General features: G+C 30.1%; 1 protein-coding gene across 1 annotated transcript; it reads right to left on the bottom strand.

Moving 5' to 3' along the window:
- Positions 1-1,165: 1,165 nt before the first annotated feature.
- On the bottom strand, positions 1,166-4,587 carry LOC108483095 (indole-3-pyruvate monooxygenase YUCCA6-like). Its single transcript, XM_017786307.2, has 4 exons — positions 3,546-4,587; positions 2,619-2,867; positions 2,067-2,189; positions 1,166-1,933 (listed from the first exon to the last, which is right to left on the bottom strand). Exons 1-4 carry the CDS (start codon positions 4,245-4,247, stop codon positions 1,706-1,708), a joined length of 1,302 nt encoding a protein of 433 aa, XP_017641796.1. The 5' UTR covers positions 4,248-4,587; the 3' UTR covers positions 1,166-1,705.
- Positions 4,588-20,409: the final 15,822 nt, after the last annotated feature.

Genomic DNA, 20,409 nt, shown 5'->3' with positions numbered 1-20,409 from the left:
TGTGTAAATATTATTACAAGCTAAATTTAATAAATTAGGATCAAATTCATATAATATATAATATTTAAAAGCTAAATTTATTATTATACCAATAAAAATATGTACAATTAACTCAAAAATATTAACCTTGTGATTATTTAATCACTTTTAAATTTATAAGATTAAACTACTCTAATTTTTTTAAAAATAATTTATTTAATAACGAAACTAAGAAAAACACATAAATTTTTTTTACCATAAATACATCAAATTATGTGAAAACAAATTTCATAGCATCAATCAAAATCCAACTGAATTGACAAAACAACTCAACTGTTCCAGGTGACAAACAATGGGTACAAAGTCCATCCTTTTTTCTCCTTATTCTGGTGTGGACACTTTGTATAACCTTTTAGATTAAAATAAAAGATTTGAAGTGGAGGGGTGGGAATCTGTATGTTACATCTGCCTGCCCATTGCTTCTTACCCTTTTATTTTTCTAAAGTTAATTAATTTCCTTTCATTTTTGCTCAACCAGTTTTGCCCAACTTGCAAAGGGAAAGGGGACTACCAGCTATTTTTTTCCTTTAAATATATAGAGTAAAATTTTACTTATTTAGAATAATATTACTAATTAACATATAATCAATGGGAATTTCTTTCCTTCACAAATAAATTTGAAATATTAATATATTTTTATTTTTAAAATTATAATTATCTGATAATAATAATAACCAATCATTATATTCATATATCGCTAAAGCTTTAGTTAATAGAATGAGAAAAAAAACAATCGGAAGTTGAAAAATTAAAAGATTTGTCATTTGAATTTTGAATGATTTGTTTTATATATTAAAATAAAAATTATCATTCGTCCTATCTTCTTTCCTCTTACGTTTTCTTTGTGAGATTTCATCATTGGTATTCATACGTTTATGTCAGCCAAATTTAAGCATAGGATATGAATTAATAAATATATTACAGCAGAGCAATTAATAAGATTTCTGGTCATTTTTAAATGCACATATTTAAGTTCTCATCAATAGTTGGTGGTCCAAAGCTTCTACTACCAGGAATGAAATCATTTGACCTAGTTTCTTGGTTGGGATGAAGCATTCTATACAAGCACACCCCCAAAACCAGAAAGAAAGATTGTATAAATGAGAAAGATGTAATAAAATATAGGTTGAAAAACACCATTATATTGCTTTGCAAAAACAAATATCAAACATCATATATTCAGCTTGCTCTGACAAATCTATCTTCTTCTTCTTTTTTTTCCTCTCTTTGCGGATAAAGAAAAGTGATGCCTAATTACAGAAAAATGAAATGGCAATGTACAATATCTAAGATATATAGTCTAAGGTCCCCCCTTCCACAATCCAAAACAACATCAACCCCTTTTTCTCTTAACACTTTGAAATTCAACTCCTTTAATCTTCCTCCTTCCGAAGGCCTGGCTGCTGCCTTATCTGGTGTCATCTTCGCATTCAAGATGAAGGGTTCATTGAGACAACTCTCTCCCTTTTTTCTCTCTTTTCTTTCTTTCTTTTTTCTTCTTCTTGTCATTTGAAGAATCAAACCTCGCACTTGTAGGTGTTTGGATACAAAGGCCAGGTAGGGAATTAGGATAGGTTATGTAGTATGTATAGTTGTTATCTTCAACCAAAATCTGTATGTCTCTTATCTCACTTCAAAAACTTCGGAAAGAACAAAATCTGAAGGATCATAATGATGATGATTGGTGCAGCAGTGAATTAGTGAATGCCAAACGATGCTTTGCCTCTTCATTCCAACACCGTTGAATGTCTTCTGCAATCCTGATAGCATCCATTGATGTACCTAGCAGTCCACGTTTAGTGAACCCCACCGCGTATAGCCCATATTCACCTTTCCATCCATTAGGGAATGGCCTTCGAGGGTACCCATCTTTCTCTGAGAACATCACTTTTTCCTGACAATTTTTTCAATTGCTCTTTTTTTAGCATCAAGTTGTGAAGAGTTTTAACTTAAATAGCTTAAAGAATCATAGATAAAAAAAAAAAAAAAAAAGGAAAGAAAAGGTTGTAAAATTAAGCTTTTTATACCTTTAGCCAAGAGGGTACATTGCTTTTATAACCGGTTGCTAATATGATTGCATCAAAGTTCTCAGTTGTGCCATTGACAAACTCCACAGCATGTCGTTTTAGGCTCTTGATGCTCGGACGTACCTACAGCAACAACAGCTCTAAATTAAGAATTGTGAATATATATATACATAAATAAATATGCAAATGTAGTATGTAATTAGAAAGAGAACTTCCAAATGCAAAGAAAATTCTAAAATTCCATAATCAAAATTTTTATAATTGATAAAAGAATAACTTTCAAATTCCATCAATTTTTGTTGGATCGAACGAAAAAAAATTGATATTTTTATATAAAATCATGTTTTTGAGAAAAAAAATTAGGATCAAAATGAGTTTTTTTTCTAAGAAAAGAAATGGAGCGCAATTATTGCGAAACAATATATTCCGGCAAAAGGAAAAGCAAGTGGTACGATTGTTTGAAACACAGTATTATAGGATCAATCAAACACTTGACATTTAGTTGCCAAAGGAAAGGAAAAAAAGAAAAGTGATGAGATAAGGGGAAAGTACCTTAATGTCTCCACTTTTGATTTTAGCAAGCGTGCCAACATCTAAAACGGGGGTCTTTCCCGACAGATTCTTGAGTTGAAGGGGACCCAAGTGCGGACGAGCCAATCCGAAGCGAGAAGTATCACCGAGCATCAACCATGATACAATCAACAGGAAACGGTCGACCAGTCGCAAGGGAAACCACTTGAGCAGCCACATCGATAATCCGAATGTTGATGTCCCTAGCATCTCTTGTGGGAGGACATGGACCTTCAGTTTCATAATCCAAACACTTTACTTATAATGTCTTACAAACATAGCATAAAACATGGAGTTGAAGAAAAGGGTGGAGATTCATGATTAAGACAACATATATAGATATATAGGATCCTAACTAGAAAATATATATATTGCGATGTTGCGCATGCTTGGGAATCCCAAGAAAGTGAGAGATCAAAGATCTTTGTTCTTTCTTTTTGTCTACCTAATTTTAGTATACTAAGTTTGCTTTGGTCGGTCTTTTTTAACTGATTCAACCCTTTGGAACTTGTAGCCACGCAGATTCTGGCAATATCTGTCAATTACAAGCTCTTAGCTAGCTTGTCTAATGATTCCATTTGATTATACTTACTAAGCAATAATCACCTTTTTAATGATATTTTATCTGGGTTTTTCTCGATTTATATGAAATTTGAGAGAAAACCTAAAATTAACGAAAATTTGTTCAATCAAAAACCACCCTTTTTCTTAACTAGATCAAGAATTTTAAAGTCTGAGGGGACAGTTTGAGAAACCCTTTTTTCTTTTTCTTTTTTTCTTCCAATCACCTTTGTGAAAAAACAATCCAAAAAGTTGAAAGAAAAATCCCATAGTGGGTGTGATTTTTGCTTTAATGTTTAGAAAGAGAAGAAAAATATAATTTTTTAAAAAGAAAAGAAGAGTTCTTACTGTATCTCTGACCACCAGTGAAGGCCTAGCATTATGATTGCAAAGGTCCAAACACACCTCCATGCCTGAATTCCCACACCCCACCACCAAAACCCTTTTCCCTCTAAACTCTTCTCCACTTTTATATAAACTTGTATGCCTTATGTCCCCACTGAATTCCCCCATTCCTTCCATCTCCGGCATCATCGCCTCCGCATTCTCTCCCGTCGCCACCACCAACCACCGGCACACGTATTCCATCTCTTTCCCTTTAACCCCAACACTTGTCACGCGCCAAAACCCCAGCGTCGGATCATACTCAGCTTGTGAAACCGTCTCGTTGAACCTAGGCTTAATATCAAACTTCCTAGCGTAAGCTTCCAAGTAGTCCACGAATTGTTGCTTGCTAGGGTAAGTAGGGAAACCAGTAGGGAACCCCATCAAAGGAAGCTCACAAAACTGCTTCGGCAAATGAAGACGAAGACGGTCATACGTCTTGAGTTGCCACAAAGATGCTATGCAGTTGGATCTCTCTAGGATTACACTCGGAACACCTTTCTCTTTCAAGCAAGCGGCGGTTGCTAAACCCGAAGGCCCGGCGCCGACGATAACTGGCCCCGGAACACATAAGCAACTAGACGACGACGACGATGACTCTTTCATCTTCTCCAAAAACATGGGATCATGAGCTTGTTTTCCTTCTATTTCACTCAAGTAGTCCATGAACTAATACTTATTAAATTACTAACTGGTAATTGAGCTCAAGAAGAACAAAAACAAGAGTGAAGAGAAAGCATTTGAGATTAGATTTTTATAAGGGAATTGTCCCTTGAAACTAGGAGTGGATTAAGAATATAAGAGGATTCTTATCCACTTATATGAAACTGAGTTGTTTTGAATGAATCTATCTGAATTTTGGTTCTTTATGAAAGGTTTAGCGAAAGATGAGCAAAGAACTTCTGGGGCTTAATCAGCATTCATTCATTTAAACACAGAGAGAGAGAGAGAAGGGAACAATGAAAAAACAAAATTGAAATAAAATAAGATGAAGAGAGAGGAAGATGGTGATATGTCAGTAACATCCTATATATATAGATTTATATATTCCTTTTGTTCATTCAAGAATTTATTTTCATAAGGGAATTAAGTTTGAGAAGTGGTAAAGGAGGGGCAAATATTAAATCAAGTAGGGACATTTTATTAATTTAATAAAAAAAGGAATTGAATGTCTGGAACTGTAAATATTTACTACTCAAAAACACCTCTCCATGGGACGTCACCCTATCTGTCATGGCAGAAACTTAGAGAACTCATTGGGTGAGCATTTAATTAGTAAAAGAACTATCGAGTTTCACCTCTTTTTATAATTAATCCTTAACTTTAATCCCAAATAGGATAAGTTAGACAGTGGTGATTACATCTAGAAGATTGTTGGTACGATTTTCACTGGATTTGCAGTTCTGAATATTGTCATATTCAATTTCCATTTTTTATTTTGATTCTAGGGTCGGTTTTATTTAAAGACAATGGCGGTTTTATGTTTCAATTAGGAAAGTTAATCGAAAGTAAAGATGGAAAGCCATTTTCCTCTATCACTGTTCAATTGAAGTGATGAATGATCTTACACTTCTTCATAAATTCTGTTCTATTTGGTTTCTAACTGTGACAATATATTTTAATTGAGCCCTATTTCAACTTAAATAATTTTTTTAAAATTTAATGATAAAATGTATTTTAGCGTTTTTGAGTTTTAAGTTTGAGATAGATAGTAATATGAATTGTATTAAAATTATTATAAAAAATATTTTTATAAAATTGAGTTGTTACTTACCTCATCTCATGAAACATGTTAATCTGAATGATTGACTAAGTTAGTGTCACGCATCATGCAGATCTCAACTCAATTAAAAAAATCAAATATCTAATTATTTTATGAAATAACAAACATAGACTTTTTGTCTTTTTATATAAAATTTATAATCTATATAAAAGCATGAGTTTAAAAATTTTTGAATTGACGATGATACTCTTTATTTTCTATCATATTACTGAAATCACATATAAAAAAAAGTTTGAATAAGATAGAAGTTGTGATAATTATATATTTTAAAAATTATAATTTAATAGGAATTATGATAATTACGCATTTAAAAATAATTATAATTTAATTTAAAATTATTAGTTAAAAAGTTATGCTAATCTTGAAAAAAGTTATTACTTGAATAAAACTTTAATCATAAAATATAGGAAAAACCTATGATAATTATAAATTATCATAAATTATAATTGCAATTACAATCTCAGTTATTAGTTAAAAATTTGAATGTAAAAATAAATTCTTTATTAATGTAAAATAGAGTTATTACGTTAATAGAATTCTAAGCATCTTAAATATCATTTAATTAATATTAGAGCTAATTATTAATTAGTTATTATTTACCTTAATTATATAAAGTGAAATTATATTGTAGGTTGAATATGTTGAAAATGCTTTAATTATGATTCAAATTTTTTATTATAATATCTGAATTAATAAGTTAATATATTTTAATTATATTTAATAATTATTATAAAGTGAAATTATATTATAAGTTGAATATGTTGAAAATGCTTTAATTATGATTCAATTTTTTTTATAATATTTGAATTGATAAGTTAATATATTTTAATTATATTTAATAATTTAAATATAAATATTATTTTATATTAATTATTATAATAAAAATATAACATTTAAAAATTAACTAAAAATTAAACGTATAAAATTACATACAACAACTTTAAAAACTAGTTAAAAAATATAAAATTTAATATTTTAACTTTAACATTTCGACTAAAATTTTATTTAAATTTTTTATATAAATTTTTACTCACATTTAATATTTATCGCGAAAGGATAAAATGTTGAATACAGTTAAGGGTTACTGAAAAGTAGAGAAACGGTTGTAGGGTAGTAATGATGGAGATGATGTGATAGTGGTCACAAATATACAGTGGTGATTATAAATTAAACTTGCACAAATTTGATTTATGTATGAATTAAAATATGTTATGTTTATTTATTAAAATTTATTGTAAAATTTGTAATATTTTATAAATAAAAATTAAAATAATGTTGAGTAATTTTATCTCATATCTTATTAATGAAAATATTTGAATATTTATACATGTTATTACCATTCACGACATGACCTTACTATTCTTAGAATTGACATTCTGAACGAACTTCAAGAATATTAGATATGTGTTTCACTCTGGATTGTCTGCCAAATCACACGGCTTCCCTTCTGCGAGTTCCTTGAGTATATGCGAATTGAGACTGCGACATTTCCTTGGTTCGTGCGAACTTTCTTTGTGAGTTGAGTCTGCAAGCTCCCTTCGCAATTCTTTCATGATTTACCTCACACTCAATCATTTAGTGAAATCTATCTTAAATTCAAGTTGGTGATCACTTATGTTTAACAACCTAGTCCTCAAATTCATTTATATTTTAAAACAATTTGAGAAGTAGAATTGAAGATCAAATAAAAGGTTTAGAGACACATGGAAGAGTGTAAAAGCAAAGAAGAGGAAAGAAGGAGATGGTGAGAGAGACCCTGAAAATCAGATTTAAGCTGAAATAATAATTGAAAAATATCAGGAAAAAAGAAAGAAGTGAATGAAAATGAATCCTCTCAAGGCAACTAATATATGCATGGTGGAGAGAGGGTCTCGGACTTAGACAAGACAAGCTTAGGTGGTGATTAACTACCTTTCCCTCAGGTAATCATTCATTCCCTTCCATCCTGCTTTTATGTATTTTTCTCATAAAAAATAAAGATGTTAATCAGACAGCATTTATTTCAATAACTACTAATGTTTAATTATAACATATACAAAGTTTGAAGCTTAATTAAACATTTGATGTCCGGATTTTTATTATCCGTATGATCACGGCGGATCAATAAATGTACAACAGGAATGTTTCTGTCATCTCTGCTCCCCTTATTATTAGCCACTGCTTTCTTTTCTTTCAAACTAGCAAATTAATTTGAAAGCTATGAGTAGGTGAGACAAAACAGATTGAAATTTTTGTTTTATTTTTAATCAAAATTGATTAAAATTATTTTGGATTGATATGTTATTTTATTAAATAATTTGATTTTATATTTTTAAAACCGAATGATTAATTAAAATAAATATTATTATTATTTTAATTTAAACGTAATTTTATTCAAGCTAACCAACCTAACTAAATGGACCCAATGTTCCATGGTTTCTTCTTACAAGTTTTAGATTTTTTTTTTATCTGAAATTCTTGCGACATATTACGTTATTGTTCCTGGTCTTGAAATGTTTAAGATTGTTGTGGTTAGATTAGAAACGAAAATGTAATGGCTATATTACTACGTAATTTGTTAGATCCATGGGAGCGAATCGAAACTTCTGTCAATATACCCAATAAGGAAAAAGAATTGGAAAGTTCCAATGTTGGCGTTGCAGCTTGAGAACAAAAATTCATATGATGTTGGCAACTCAATATTATTTCATCAAAGCTTTTATGTTTAATCATTTTTGGAGTTAAAGTTGAGTTGACCCATTTATATATCTTTTTTTTTTTTTTTTCCTGATTGCTTACCGTTCAAATCCATAGGCCAAGGGGGACCAACATCTTCAATATTTAGAGACGTCATGTTGTAGGGTTTTTTTTTTTTTTTTTTGGCTATAATTCGTCCCATTTCAACCCGCAAAGTCCAGAATAAATTGATGAATACAACATCGTAAATATGGCACTTAGTAGGTTCACACAATTCACAAAAAAAAAATAAAGTGTAAATTACATCAATAGTCATTTAATTTTAGGGTAGTTGACAAAACAATCACTCAACTTTCAAAAAATAACAAAACAGTAAGTGATATAGCATCCTACTGTGTAAACGGTCTCAATTTAAACCCTAGCTGGGTTGGGCATTAAAAGAAAAAAAAAAGCAAAAAAAAAGAAGATAAATTTTTCAAAGCTCCACGCATCACCAATGGCGTATCACCATTACCTTCAAGCTCTTTAAACCTACTTTCAAATCCCTAGGATCCATCAATCCAAAATCTCATTCAAGTTTCTCGAATTTTGATTTCGTCTATATAGGAGAAGAAAGCTCCACAGAGGAAAAGTGGTGGCCAAAATTTCATCTATATCTAACAGTGGAGATGGTAGATAGGGGTATTTTGATATCTCAAATTTTAGACATGTTTTTTGTTCTCAAATAGATTGGTAAATGGTCATATAGATGGGTAAATTTTCAACATGTTTTTTGTTTTCTCAAATTTTGCAGCAATTAATTTGCTTTTAGAGTCTTCAAACAATCCCTTCTCTCAACCTTCCTTTACTCTTCCCCTAACTCTTTTTCTCTTGATCGATTCCACGATGCCAACAACTCTGTCCTTGCTGCTTCACATGAATCTTTTGATGCTAACAACCTGCACAATCTTGAGTTCCCTTTTAGTAAGTTCAACCCAGTTGAATTTCTCCATCACTTCCCATTCCTTAGCTCTTCCTTTCTCTAGCAGGAACTATTTTTTCTTGGAGGCTTGAACAAGGTGAGCGATGCTTTCCAAACATCTTTTCATCAAGATTGTTGATTGTTGAATGGATGATTGGATGATTGAGATAAGGTGGTAGTGGTTTGGAGGTCAACAATGGTGACGCCAAAGATGGTTGTGGTAGAGGCACCGATAACAAGATTCTTGGGATGTAGAAGAAGTATAAACATATTGGGTCATTTATGTAAAAATTTAAAAATATTGGACCATTTATAAAAAATAAAAAAAAAGACGGAGAAAAATAGTCACTAACTTTGCCTTGTCCAATATGGCAAGTTAACTGGCCACGTTAGCTAGTTAACTGGCCACATCACCTATTCCTTTAGGTCTATAACGGAAAATGTTAATGAGTGACTGATTTGTTAACTTTTGATAACGTTAGTGACTGTTTTGTTATTTTTTGAAAGTTGAGCGGCTGAATTAAAACATGAGTGACTGTTTTGTCAGTTACCTAAAAGTTAAGTGACTATTGGTGTAATTTACCCAAAAATAAATTGGGAAGGGTCCTTGACAACATATATAAATCTATCACACTTGACAGATGTCTCATCTAGTCCTTTTAGGTTAACTCCAAAAGCTCCTTAGGTTGAAACATGCTACCCTATTATTGCATTAGGAAGATTGCTAGGAACCACACTAACTCCAACCCTATAAATACTCATTTATCATCAATGTACAAAGACAACAAGACTTAATCCTTACTCTCCCAACAATTCATCCTACACACTCTTAAACCTCCAAGTTTAGCAGTTCTTCGCACCTCTCACACTGTGATCCACCTCGTTGTAGTGACTCTTTGCACCCCTCACGATGAAAATCACCCTGTTATAAAACCCAAAAAGTTAACAAAAAGCTATGTCTCTTCTTTTAAAGGATATAATCATCAAGAGCGAGAAAGTCAAAGCATTTCCTGCAACCCATGTAGAAATAAGTTTGAGGAACAGGGCCAAAACAATACAGTAGAGGCCTACCACCCTTTGTACCTACAACCACAACAATGGAATGATGAACTTGCATGTCTTCTCTCATTTGCCTTCTAGTAGACCATTAAGAAGAAGAATATTGTCATTGTCCCAAAGAAGAAGATAACTCCTAATCGATGATACAATAGTATCAAGAGTTGCAAGAACAAAATGAGTTTCTTTGGTCTCAGCTTCAAGAATATGCCTAAGAAAAACTTAAATGAGCAAATAGTAACTTGGAAAAGAAGAAGATATGTCTTGGGACCAAAGACGATCCCTAAGGTAGCATCGCAACCTTGACCTAATAGAACACTCGAATTGTCAATTCACCTAGTGCATATTCTTGTTATTTACAACTTGACCCCAAAAGTTAAAAAAATTATAAAATTACCCCATTGGTATTTTTGTGAAAAAATTTCTAATTTAAAGTGAGCCCACACTCAGCAGATGTGAGCTTAAGTATAATGGAGAAGACTACTCGATCGAAGCATTCATTCTAAACGAATCATAAAGGTACGATTTTGATTAAGTATTTTTTTACTTTAGAAAACACAACAAAGTTCTTGTTTTTTGAAAAAAAAATTAAAACTTTGGTTTTCCCTTTTCATTACGTTTTCCGAACCCAATTTTCCAACATATTCAAGTACCAAAAAACCTCCCTAAAAGCTCAAGACAACAAGAGAAGAAGAAGTTTCAGAATATTGGTGTAAAAAATGTTCCACAGATGTACATAAATACGCTTATTCCTACGAGAGGATCCCCAAATGTGAGAACAAATAAGAATCTCCATGAGGAAGAAAATGCCTCAAAAGAAGTGAAAAGAAGACTTTTGCTAGAAGAGGAGGTTCACCCCACCAAATTGAAACATGATAAGGGCAACTCGAAGTATGAACTATGAGAAGGTTTCTATGAGGAAAGGTATCGAAATGCTTGACTTAATTAAAATAATCTTTGGAATAGTAAAACATTAGATATTTTAAGAGGCCAACAATGGTACATAAGAGGTGGCAATGAATCACCATCAAACATATCACCTTGCCTCTTAAGAAAGCCACTCTCACAATTGCAATTTTAAGAAGGTAAATCTCATCTTGGCACAAACATTGGCGTCGTTAAGAAAGGAAGAAATACAATCACCATTAGGCGAGTAGATAAGCAAGTATGAAGGAAGAAGTATGAAGGAAGAAATACAATCGCCTCCTAAAATAATAATGGATTTATAAATGTTCTATGGTAAGAAAGCAATTCTAGATCTTTAGCCCACCATTATTGTAGCGACGTAAAAAAAAATTTTTAGCTTCGCTTGGTCGCTAATTGTGGCGATTTATTAAACATTTGAAAACCAACTTTCGATTTTATTAACAAAGGGAGTCGCCACGATCCTTTTTATAGGTGTGATCGGACACCTAATAAAATTATTTTAAAACAAAAAGAAGGCCAAATTTAGGTCTACATGAAAGTCCAGAGAAAAATTGGGGTTCGGGAGTCAGTTACGCGTGAGGAAGGTATTAGCACCCTCGCGACGCCCAAAATTGGTATCTCATAAACATGTGTTGACTTGATTTTCAAAAATACGAGTTCAATATAATATTTAATCATGATCCGATTGAAAAATGAGAATTTTTAGTTTTCGATTTTTTTTTAGAAAGGGTGTCCCGTTTTTTAACACAAGCCGACGAATTTCACCCAACATAGCGATAAAATCGATGGCTTAATATTAAATTGGTACATTGTCTTATTTTTGAAATTAATTAAAACATGAGAAAAAATATTCCTAAAGTGAGAAATTAAAAATAGATAAAGGACGCAAAAAAATGATATCATTAATGAAAAATATTAACATGGAATACTAGAATATTAGAATAATAATAATAATAATGATATTTACAAAATAAAAACAAATCATGTACTAATAATAAAATAGGAAAAATGATATATTTGGTAATAATAATATAAAATAATAATATGTACATAAAAATACATATATATATATATATATGCATATAATAAAAGTATGTAATAATAATAATAATAATATCTACAATAAAAGAAAATATTAGGAAACGTACATAAAAAATATATACATAAAAATTTACAACAATAATATAAAATAATGATATGTGCAAAAATATATATATACATATGTACATAAAATATACACTAATATAATAATAGTTATAATAATACTAACAATAGTAATAATTTGTAATAATAATATATACACAATATGGTATTTAAAATATATATATATATATATGTATATAATAGTATTTAAGAATATATACATAAGAAATATATAACTAATGGCATTAAAAATATATACATAATATATATAAAATACCTAAAAAAGAAGGGGAAAGAAGAGAGAGGGAGGGGGAAAGGAAATCCGGCCAAGGGGGCGGTCACCGGTCACCGGTCGATCGTCGATCTCCGCCTCGTCGTCGACCATCACGCCACCACCGTATGTGGCGGAAAAGGTAAATTTTTAACAATATATGTATATATAAAGAAAGAAAAAAACAACACAAAAAAGAAAAAAAGATTCGAAGAAGAGGAAAAAGAAAAAGATGCAACCTTTTATTGATGTTTCTTTTGTGTTCAAAATTTGAAGGATTTTGTGTTTTTTTTTCAATCTTTGTAAAATCCTCCTCCTTTTTTTTTACATGATTTTTGAATGGCTTTTTATAGCCATCTTTTACATGATTTTCTTTTTTTTTTCTATTTTGTAGGTGGTGGTGGTAGACAATGGGAGGAAAAATGGGGCAAGTGGGAAAGTGGTTAGGTGGCTAGGTTTTTTATCTTTTTTGTTAGGTTTTTCTTTTTCTTTTTTTTTTTTTTTGGTTAGGTTTTTTTGGGGTAGGTTTTTCTTTTTTTTTTTTTTTCTTTGTTTTTTTTGGGTTAGGTTTTTTTGGGGGCTTAATGGGCTTTTAAATTGGGTTTGGGTAGATGTAAATGGGTCATGGGTTAAGGGTTTTAGTGGGTTTAGAGGTTTGGTTGGGTTTTCATATAATTGGGCCGGGCAATTTGGGCTTCTACAATTATCATCACTAGGTATCTCATTGAACTTCTTCAGTATACCACTCTTAAAACACCGAGACGAAAGACAATCACCATCTCTTTTAAATGATAGTTGTAGTAAAAGGAAAAAAATATAAATTAATGAGTAGATTGAACAAAAAATATGAAAAATAAAAATTTGATATAAGTGGAACTGTTTGAAAGATTTTTGGAATAGAAATACACAAGTTAAAGAACCATAATTAATCATAGTTACAAATATACAAAAATATCCCTAGAGCAACGTGGTGCACTTGGAGGATTTTTACTAACCATAGGTATAGAGCTAGATGAAAGCCTGCTTCAAACATCTGTAATGGAAGAAAAAAGCCCCTTCCAATTGTTATGACCTCACTCATCTAATAAAGGCTCGACGAAATCGAAACTAGTACCTATAATGTACCATATGCAAACACTATAAGTGTATCATGATTAGTATCTCCTCTGCGGTAGTAGTACATAATAGCTCTACATTCTCTACCGAAATATCATATATTAGGAGATTGCCAACCATTTCAAACAAAAGACACAACAAACAAAAAATATAGTGAAAAGGAATAGGCAATCGTGCAACAAAAAGGAATAAAGGAAGGAAAGTTAAGGGAAGAAAGAAAATGCAAAGTTGCTAGTTTTAGACTCTGGCACGCAACCTATTTATAAGTGTTTCGAAAAAAATAAATCGACATTCCAGATGAAATACCAGTGATAAGAAACGATGCATTCCCAATAAATCCAATCAAACACGACCATGTGTTTAAGAAAAATTAATACAAAGGTACGACGACTGGAGGGATAATGATGATGTTGCAAAACTTGTGAAAGCCTTACTAAATAAACGTAGTTAACCTCACCTACGACATTAACTCAAGCCAAACCACCTTATAACTTGCCTTTCTTCTAGGAGGAAAATTATTATACCATTACCTTAAGCTCCCATTGCTAGAACAGTTGACCATTATAAAGACTTAACGATGTACAACCTCATCATGGCTTGGCCAGGAAAGCTAAACCTCATGGTTAAGCCCAAACAATCCATAGAAGATATATTGCAAATGGTCTAGAATAACATTATAAATCCATTATATTCAACAAATATCTCGTCGTATCCTTTTAGGTTGACTCCAATAGTGCTCTAGGTTGACACATGCCACACTATCACTTCACCTAAGGGGAGGGAAACTTAATGCCTAAGACCCACACCCAACCTCTATAACTTATAAAACCCCCCATCACTACCTCTATTGTAAAACACAATATCTTGTGTAGTTTTACTGTTATAACTATTAATTATACCCTCGCATTAAATCCCTATTGTCAGAACAGTTGACCGTTACAGAGACCTAGCAAAGCTCAACCTAGCTGTGGTTTTTCTGGAAGTGCTCAATCTCATGACCTTGCATAGATATATTAGGAAAGGTCCTAAACAATACTTCTTATCAATCCATCGCATCCAGTAGATGCCTTGTCTAATTCCTTTGAGTTGACTCCAACAATGCATTAGGCTAACACATGTCACCTTATCACTACACCTAGGAGGAGGGGAACTCAATAGTTGAGACCCACACTTAGCCTCCATCCTTATAAATATCCCCTTATCTCTGGGTAAATAAACAAAAATGAGATCTAGTCCTTATTCTGTAGATAATCTATCCCACACACTCTTAAACGTCCAAGTTTAGCGGCTCTCCGCACTTCCTACAATATGAATCGTTTGTTGTTGTGACAACTCTCTCTCGTACCTCTGTTATAAAACTTAACATCCTTGTAGTTTTAGTGTTATAACAATATCTTTCAATTGTGTTGATTTAAGAAGGCAGGAATGGGTTAATTTCAAATCTTAAATACTATTTAAAAAAAAAAAAGGATTTTATAAACCAAATCCACTTAAGCTGAAGTACATGGCAGGGCTCTTGAATGAAAGCCAAATGTCAATCAATAATTAAATTAAGTATGAAGGTTTAGATGATTAAAAATTTAGGGAATGTAAAATAGCATCACTAGCAATATCTTAAACATGATCTATAATTGATTAAAAAAAATAATCCCAAAGTAGTCTAAAAAATATTATCCCTAAGTTAGGTCACACGTTTGCTCAATATCTCCCCCATCTTCAGCCAATTGCTTCAAAAATTTCCATTTTTCACAACTTGGACCTTTGTCTCATTAATGCACTGAAAAGTCAGGCTGAATATTTATCACAATTTTAGCCAGCAAGTAATAAAGGTTTTCAATGGCATGATTGTTAATATTATATTCAGTGGAGTATGCATGCTTCTCTTGTTGTTCTTCTACTATACTTAATTTAAAGGATTAGTTTTGTACTTTAATTTGCTTTATTTTGGTCCTTGTGTCATTATTACTATTATGACTTGGTCCAAATGATTAGTAAAAGAAATAACTGTTTTGGTAATTATAAATGCATCTTTCTAATGGCATTGAGTCTAAAATATAATATTAATAATAGAAGTAAGATATTTAAATTTAAGATATACTGAAATCGGGTATAAAATAGAGACAAAAGATGATAATTTCCTCTTAAAGAATGAAAGACCCCGGCTGTCAAAATCAGGTGATTAGCAAAACACAAATGGGTTAACTCTGATCATGCCCTGATGTGTACATACGTGGAAAAAATGAAAAATACCTGACAAATATATTCCTTTTGATTCAAATCCTATCATATTGTTTTCTATCTTGTTTATAAATATGTGCATTTATGAATAACCGCCTGATTTATAATTGGACTAATCAAATAAAATGGTTCATAAATAATTTACAATTTTTTTTCTTCTAAATTCTGACATGACGACCGTCCTTTAATATATATAAATTTAGTTTGGGTAGATTTTGATGATTGAGTTGGACCCGTTTATAAAACGTCTCAATCTTGAAAGAAGCTTGTGAAATTTTGTAAGCCACTTAGGGGGGCTAAGGACAAATGTATGGAGTCCTTGACAGTTGAAAACAGTAACAACATAAATCAATGTCTTAAATGAAAGCCTGTGCCAAATAATTTGGTAAGCAACAACCATATGTTCCTTAGAGAGAGAAGATTTATATATTGTAAGGTGACCCCTTTTTCTTCTTCTTTTTTTTTTTGTCCCTAACATCTCTATTGTGACATCTTCACACCTTTAATTGTTATAAAGTTGAGATCCTTGCTGTTTCTCCTGTTTGATGTGTCACTTATTGTATTGGGAAGTTAAGACCCTCAGGTTGAAAAAAGAAGAAGAAAACGCACACAATCTTCCTTTACATTGAATCAGCAGTAAAGGGAAAACCCATCATTCCTTTGTTTTTGTTGGTTCTAAAATGGGTTTTAAGATTGGGATTTTCAATGTATTTTTGTCGCTAATAAGTGACCGAAAGATGTAAAGTGAATATCATTTCAATTTGAAGTGAGGTCAATAAATTTTTTAAAAAGGACAAAGTACAATTTAATCGTGATATTAACACGTAATTTCCTAAAAATTAAAGTAATTATATAAGTAATTATTTATTTTTGAGAAGGCCAAAGCGACTGTCTACCCCGCCTACCCCTCCCTTCACGCCTACTTATATAGTTAAAAATAATGCATTTATCACATAATTATGAATGAAATAGATTATAATAATTTTGTTTAATGAATGTTATAGTAGGATTAGGGTTCCAAAAAAGAGATTTTTTAAGAAATATATATTGGTTTTTATGGATTACCATACATATGTAAGTAATCCTCAAACACATCTTTTAATGAAAGCATTAAGAACCATACAAAATTAGACTAAAGTAATAAATATTGCTTTAGATATTGCTATAAAAGCCAAAGAAAAAAGAATGCTGCAAAAATATGAAACAAGACAAGCTAAAAAAGTTGGTGGGTTTATACTTTTATTTATAATGGCGGAAGGCTTAAGAGCCGAAAGTTACACATTATTATTAGATTTAAAATGAAGAAAGGGAGGCCTATGGTCTAATGACCTTCCATTACTGTTCTCCAATATATAAGGAAGAGGGAAGGTATCTTATTTACACCTAAAAAACAATACCAGTTTGAGAACTCTGAATAAAAAATGTTGATACTATATATAGTATTATTCCATTACTTAATTTTCATATGCCCATGGCTTTAGCCTTTGCAGTTTCCACTTTCCATACCCAACCAAAACCATACATATATATTATAATTATTAGATTAATGGTAGCAATGTATTTATACAAATTTAAAAAAATTTTAAAATTATTTTTTAAAATTTTAAATAAAAAATGTGATAATAATATTGATTACCTTTTAAATAGAATGAACTTTTGTTATTTCTAAATTGAATCGATGTTTTATTGATAGGGCAGCAACTCAATCAAACACTTTAAGTTAGTAAAAAAATAGGGTAAACTTCACTTAATGTCATTAAATTATTAATAAGTTTATGTTTTGATCACTTAATTTTAAAATGTTACGAAATGGACACTGAACTATTTGAAATCTTTCATTTAAGTCATTGGTTTGTTAAATTTACTAATATATGACATTTTTTCACATGCACCAATCAAAAACTCTTCTTCTTCTTCTTCTCCTTCTCTTCCATAGTTTTTTATTTTATTTATTTTATGAAATAGCTTTGAATGTCATGAATCTACGAACCAAAATTCAATCAACTTTTTCTTTGATCTCTAACACTGATCGTTAGATCGACTTGGATCTGAGGTATGTTCTTCTACTTGTTGATGGGTACCGATCCACCTTATCAATCACTGAATTGTCGCTTAGAGCTCACTAGCCAAACTTTATTAAGAAAGAAAAAGCTTAACAGCCCAATGACTTAAATAAAAAAACTCTCGAGTAGTCCAGTGACTTAAATGAAAACTTTTGAATATTGTAATAATCATTTTGTATCTTTTTGAAGCTGAGTGACCAAAACGTAAATTTAGTAATAATTTAATGACTTTAGGTGAAATTTACCCTAAAAAGTAAAGACAAAATATGTCCCCTTTAACAGTAGTTCCTAAAGCCCAAACCAGCCAATAATATGGGCTTAGAGCTACCGCGTGACCGACAATAAAATAATGTGAGTTATGCATTCTATTATATAAACTTTTTATAATATATATTCATTTTATTATTTAGATTTAGATTTTTTTTAATATTTGAATTTATGTTGTTCTCTTAAGAGCTTAATGCGTCTTACCATTATTATTATAAAAATGTTAATTTAAATTTTCATGTGATTATACTGAATAAAAAAATCATGTGATTATTAGAAAAGAAAAGAAAAAAGACGCAGACATGATGGTATTAATGTTAGAAAAAATCGATGGTTCTCGTACACACTATCCATCTTTATTCTATTTAATTGAAAATGCCTACTTTAGCTAAGCACTCCAATTTTTGTACCTTAACTTTATGGGAATGGAAATTGGAAGGCTAAAAAACACCAAAGGCAACCCATGCCTATCTTTCTTTTATGAAAGCAATAATGAATTGCATATATATATATATATATATATATATATATATATCGCTCGTTGATATTTTTAGAAAAGTATATAATTTCACGTTATTTTTATTCTTTTTCAATAAAGAATGATAAATTAAATTTTTTATTGACTTTTAGTTTTTTCTTTTGAAAATTTGAATCCAACTAAAAATACTAAAGTTTAGGAGAAAAAATTTAATTTATCATTCTCTTATTAAAAATGATATGAATGATGTAGAATCATATATTCATACAATCTTATCACTTTTGGACATAACTATAATATCAAAAGTGAACATAATAAAATACATGTTATTAACAAGTCAAATTTTATATTTTGGTAATATTTTAATTACATTTTTTGTTATATAAAAAAAGAATAATTCCAAAAAGAAAAGGAGAGGAATATTAATATAAATACATAAATTACTCATACCATTACCATAAAACCTTAAATACTATAATTAGAAGCTCATCTCTATCACTATCATCATATGAATTCAATAAAAAAGTCGCTATCATAGGGCTAATATATTTTGTCAATAAAAGTAATGTGGCCTAATACGAATGGTAGGGCCATTGGTTAAAAGTGGAGGAGGGTTCATCATAATTTTAGGATGTATATTTATTTCTTCTATGCACATGTTGATTGTATATACTATTTAAATTATATTTATTTATTGTATAGAATTTATAACGATCACGAAATTAGAACAGAATAATATATAACTTAAATTTTAAGAACATAAATTGAATTTAAGTAAACCGTATTTTTGAAATTATTTTTAAAAATATATACTAAAATAATAAATTATGTGAAATTCTATTCTTATAAATAGTTTTTATAATCTTAATTATTAATTACTAAAGGTAGATTATTAAATAAATTTAAATATTGTGGCCCGCTAAAAATTTATTGTAATATTATTTATATTTTAAATATTTATTTCATCTTAATAATGTATTTAATTGGTAACAAAAAGGTGGTTTAAATGATTTTAAAATTTGGAGTGGATTATCATATAAAATTGTAAGTTAAATTATTGAATATAAGCAAATTGAAAGAAATTATTATGAAAATACAACTTGCAAAACACCATAAAAATTATATAAAAAATGCGAAGCGGTTTATGTTGCAATTTTTCCCTCTACATATGGTTTCTTTCTTTTCTTATCCCGTATCAAAATTTTATAGTGTGAACACATTTAAAACTTAAGGATCTTGTAATATATAATATATATTAGATTTAAGATTTAGACGTGTTTAGGTTAATAAATTTTCATGGAGACAACAAAATGAAAAGATAATAAGTAAAATTTCGCTAAACTTACAAAATATTCTCATACACAAAAAAAAAACACAAATCCTTTTCTTTCTTATTTTTAGATAAATTTCCATTCTTAATCGAATTTTCACAGTTTCATATAGAAATAAGTTTTTAGTTTATTTGTGTTGAAGCTAAAAAGTCAGAAAAGTGAGAATTATAAATTTGAATACTTGTAATATTTAAGTTTGAGTTTAGTTGTTAATAATATTTTAGCAATTTGTAAATAATACAAATAATTAGTAGTTACATTTAATTAGTTGATGACTTTGATTCAAATTTATAAATACATATCATCTGTATAAATTTCATTTTATTTTTAAAGAAAATTTATTCTTTTAAGTGTAATATGGTATCGAGCATAAATTTTTCCACTATACAACTAATTATTTTCTTGCCATATAAACAAAATTTCATTTTCTTTTTAATAATTATGTCAAATTTCTTCATTGATATATCTTTTAGAGATCGATTTGAACATGACAGTAAATTCTATTGCCTTTATCAATT

Source organism: Gossypium arboreum, chromosome 7, assembly GCF_025698485.1.
Source record: "Gossypium arboreum isolate Shixiya-1 chromosome 7, ASM2569848v2, whole genome shotgun sequence".
Classification (NCBI taxonomy): Eukaryota; Viridiplantae; Streptophyta; class Magnoliopsida; order Malvales; family Malvaceae; genus Gossypium; species Gossypium arboreum.
This window is presented reverse-complemented; position numbering and strand designations above follow the sequence as displayed.